We start from the raw sequence: 4,637 nt of genomic DNA, 5'->3' as shown, positions 1-4,637 counted from the left end.
ACCTGGCTGCCCATCAGTTAAAGGATCAGGAGGTAAACGGGTGGGAGAAGAGAAGGAGGCACAAAGACACGTTCGTTTCTTCACTTCAGTTGGGTGCTGCCTGAACACAGACTGGCTGGCCCAGAAGACCAAGCCCATGTTGTCTAATTCTATTTAAAATTACATTTCTGGAGAAACCTGAACTAGGAGACAAGAAATTAAGGTTAGAGCCTATGAACCCATGTTCATTAAAACAATGGAAAGCCATGCACATTGGATAGGGTGCGACTACAGCAAATCCACCTCAGTATCCTCACTGGCAATATTTAATGAGGCCAGTTTTTTGCACAAAAAATACACATTTTTCATAACGTAAAACAGAAGATTTCAAGAAGTAACATGACATTTCACTAACACAAGAAGAGCACCCATCAAACTAATATAAGGTGCTAAGTATGTTTGCAGAAACAAAACCGTTCCTCTCAGTATGTAGCTCAGTGGAGCTTTTCTTTGGAAAATGTCAAGAACTAAAGCAGAACTTGGGTAAAAATTGTTCAAAAATTGCAATAAATTAAAAAAAATAGCAACCAAAATTGTCTGTCGGAACTCATCCTGCAGGGAAGCATTTCCTCAGTTAAGTGCATCCTGCAGCAGCAATTTAGATGCTTATATTCTCCTTCATTTGTCATGGGCATTGTGTATTTCACAACAAAGGGTTAATGTATCTAACATTTATGGAGAAAATACTGCATTCATTTCATTGTTATGTTTATTAGTAATATTAGCTCTGTTCCTTCAGGGAAAGTTTGCTTTACCCCTACTCCCCAAAGGATTTATATTGCTTCCTCTTTGCGAGCGAGAATGAAGTACATCCCAGAGAAATCAGAGCTGTCATCGATGATATCATCACCCCTGAAGAGAACCTCAAACTCCTGAATGATGAATCCAGTTTCACTGAGGACGTCCCTCAGAAATTCCTCTTCCAGGACCAAACACGAGAAACGTTTGGGTCCAACCATGAAGAAACTGCAGCCCAAATCTCCACTCAGCACCAAGTGCCCTCCTGGCTTTAACAGAGAGTTGATATTCTTCAAAGCATTGCGGTAAGTGTTCAGATCTTTGCAAGCAGCTTCCAAGCACAGTGATGAAATGAGGCAGTCAGCTGGAGGCAGGACAATTGGATCCATGGGGTTGCTTTTGTGGACATCACATTTTAGAACCTGTTTGATGGTTTTCCTTAATTTTGCCTCTTTCTCAGCTGCCTTCTCCCTACAGAGACATACACATATACAATACAAGATGAACTCCAAAGGGTTATTTGCAATTTCAGTGTCTTTCTATGATATAGGTGTGAATATTAGGAGGAAAACATTGTTTGCTAGAATGATGTCTATTTGTAGGACCTTGTGTTAACTTTATTGTTAGTTCCCTTTTCCCTGGGTCAGTTTTAAGATATGCTGGAAAGCCACCACATATTGCTCAGAATTCATCAAAAGTTTTCAAACAGGGTCATGAACTCTGGCTACTTTTTCAGTGCCCCCCCTGATTGAATTGTGGTTTTGCAAGAAAATCAGAAAACAGGTGAATTTACTTCAGGAACAATTTACCAGTTGAAAGCTGTCTCTGATACTGAGACCCACTGGGGACCCTATGCAGACTCTATCATGACTGAAAACCACATTCTTCCAGCTTTCTATTTTCTCCCCAAAACTTCTGCCTGTATTCACCACTGATTATATTGCTAATCAGCATAAGTAGATGATGCTGCATAGACAGACTAAGTAATACACAAGAGATTTAGGCAATCTGTTTTTCCCAGCCCCTGTACCTGTTTCCTTCTAGCTCACACACGTATTCCACCACTGGAGTCCAGTCAAATGCTCCTGGCTCATTCTTCAGCCATTTCTCCAGTTCCCAGTGGTTCCGGTATGTATAGTCTGAAGCGATGATCTCCTTAAAGGACTCGCAGGCGGAGAGGAGCTGGTGGATATTGGGGCCACTGCCAATATCAATCAGGGTGTCCCCTTTCACCACACCTGGTTCAGAATACAGAATTTCTGGAGCTCATTGCATCTTAACCAGACTAAATGCAACTTTGTCTCCATTATGCTTAGTTGATTTAGTTTTAATTCATCTAGAGCTAAATCTTGCCTCTATTAAAGGTAATGGCCAAATGCCTAGTGACTTCAGTGTTACCAAGCTTTGACTGCAAGTCCTCAATGCTTCTTGACATGCAAATTAACATCGTATACTCTCCTGCAAATCTAAACTAACCCAGACAGCAGTAGAGAAGATGACAATGTTGATGCTGGATGGAAGATGTATACGGAATGAGTGCTCTTTTTGTAGGTGTAAGAATACTATTGTACATTAGGCAGAGGTGTCCTCAATAAGAATTAATGACTAGGCTGTTATAGGACTTCACACCATGGACCTGATTCAACACTGGCTTTTACCTTGTGTCGTCACATAAACTCTTCCTCTGCAACGTATAAATTAATTGATACAGAGCAAAGACATATTAATGTTTCCAATTAGCAGGTGTTAGTAATTTTCTTCTGTCTAGTCTCCGGCATTCAGTTCCATTTCATTCTGGTTTGATACTTAGTATGTGCTTTTTATTGCACTTACATTTCTATTCAGTTTTAGTTTTTCTGTAATGCAAATTCTATTACCAGTCCCCTGAGCTGTGCAATACCAAATTTAGAAGTTGCTTTGTACTTAAAGACAATCCCAAGGCTTACACCATGTGTCTCTGGGGTTGCAGTAATTGTTAGAAATAGAAAATGTACAATGTGATGCATTATAGCTGGCATCTGCAATCCAACAGCTTTGTAAATGGTATTAAAATTTGCATCACATCTACTTCATAATAAGGGATGCAAGCAAGTGTATTTAATAATTTAACTGCAGGGGTGACTTTTGAACAGAATTGGAGCTCTTCATAAAAAAGCTAATTTCTACTCCCAGGAGAAGGCTATTGGGAAATGTGCTAGACAATAATTAATAATAACTAACTTTTCTGTCTAGTGCTTTACGTTTATACAGCTCCAAGCACTTTGGACCGGAACACTAATGTTGTTATCCCTGTTTTACAAATGAGGCACAGAGCAGTGATGGGACTTGCCCAGGGTCAAAGGGAAGGTCAGTGGCAGGCTTGAGAACAGAACTCAGGTGTCCTGAGTCTCAGTCCAAGGCCATACTGCATGGATGCCTGCAGAAAGGGGAGGATGGGGAAAGCTTCCTGAGGACCTGTGGTACTTCCAAAGGCTGAACAATAACATTTAGCCTATTTAATGGGCTTTTTAGCTAGAAACACTCGCTGAAGGGTCCTCAGCCCCCCTGTGCCGCAAGGTGAGACTTAATGAACTGCCCTAGCATGTTCGTTGCACATCAGATAGGAGTGACCATGGAAACCAAATAACTAATGCATATTACAGGATACTTCACCACAACCCAGGCCAAAAGCAGCCATGATAATAACCTGGTTTCTGATGTCACAGACAGAGATAGACAAGCCAGGGATGAGTCCCAAATCCCACCTCCAGGTCATACCTGAAGTGAAGGTTTTACAGTATTGTTTCAGGATGAAGATAAGAAAGTCATCTCTCCAGGTGTCCCCAAACTTAAAATATTCCAGAAAGGCCTTTGGGTCAAATTCTGCCTGGTAAACGTCGCCTCCGGTGAACTCAGTCATGATGCTCACTCCGAATCTGCACATACAATGTGTTGATTTTCCCTAGGATTCTGTGCACAGTCAGTGGATCCTAATAGCCCAGAATCTGAACTCGGCCTTTTAACTCTTTCCAGAAGCTTTGTAAACAGTGTTGAAAAATTGCATCACTCTGCCTTTTAACGCTTTCTTGGGCCTGAAACCTGAAAGCAACCATGGGTCGCAGTCCAATTGTATTTACCTTTGGATGTACTGATTTCTGTTCTTTTATACCTTTTTAATACCATTTGCTTTTCACAACTACTGAGCAGGTTTCAGGGCCCTAAAGGAATCCCAAGCTGCCACAGATACAGCATTCTGTGAATAGCTCATATCACCATGCCAGCCTCACCCCTTCCAGAGCTCTCAAGTTGGGTACGTGCACAGTGGGAGGGTCCTGAGATTAGGTGAGGGTCTGTCACCAACTTCAGTGCTCTAGTGTGTGGGTGAAGAGAGAAAGGAGAGTCACGTGAAGATCAACTTTAGCAGCACATAGATGATCATACCTCCTGCTGCAGCATTAATATGAATTAATATGAATCAACCTCTCACTGACATACAGTGTGTCAGAAACATACAGTGTGTCTTCACTAAGCCGGTGTAAGCAGCAGGGATTGTGGCAGCATGAGATATCTACCGAATGAACAACCTGTTTGTCAACTAAAAAATCCTGCTGGATCTCAGGTAGAACAGTCTCTGGTAAGAACCTTCATAGGAGTATTGCTGATCTGCACATTTGGCCCTGATTTACAATTACCTGGGACCTGTATATATTGCATAAAAGATATATGTGCAAGGAGTTCTCTTTTTGTGGAAATAAGAATACTCTTTGTGACAGGATGTCTACAGGAGAGTGATAGAAGGCAGATATATTAGCCCCAGGTTAAGTAAGTCCCCTTTCCCTGGGTAAGGTAACAGGGAAGGTTCCAGAACAATCAGGAATTTT

General features: G+C 41.5%; 1 protein-coding gene across 1 annotated transcript; it reads right to left on the bottom strand.

Moving 5' to 3' along the window:
• Positions 1-793: 793 nt before the first annotated feature.
• LOC116834158 (nicotinamide N-methyltransferase-like) lies at positions 794-3,700 on the bottom strand. The gene is made up of 3 exons (XM_032796072.2): positions 3,535-3,700; positions 1,808-2,015; positions 794-1,248 (listed from the first exon to the last, which is right to left on the bottom strand). The coding sequence occupies exons 1-3, from the start codon at positions 3,698-3,700 to the stop codon at positions 813-815; spliced, it is 810 nt and encodes a 269-aa protein (XP_032651963.2). The 3' UTR covers positions 794-812.
• Positions 3,701-4,637: the final 937 nt, after the last annotated feature.

The sequence above is a fragment of the Chelonoidis abingdonii genome, chromosome 18 (genome assembly GCF_003597395.2).
Source record: "Chelonoidis abingdonii isolate Lonesome George chromosome 18, CheloAbing_2.0, whole genome shotgun sequence".
Taxonomy (NCBI): Eukaryota; Metazoa; Chordata; order Testudines; family Testudinidae; genus Chelonoidis; species Chelonoidis abingdonii.
The sequence above is the reverse complement of the archived record's forward strand: the minus strand, read 5'-3'. Positions and strand labels throughout refer to the sequence as shown.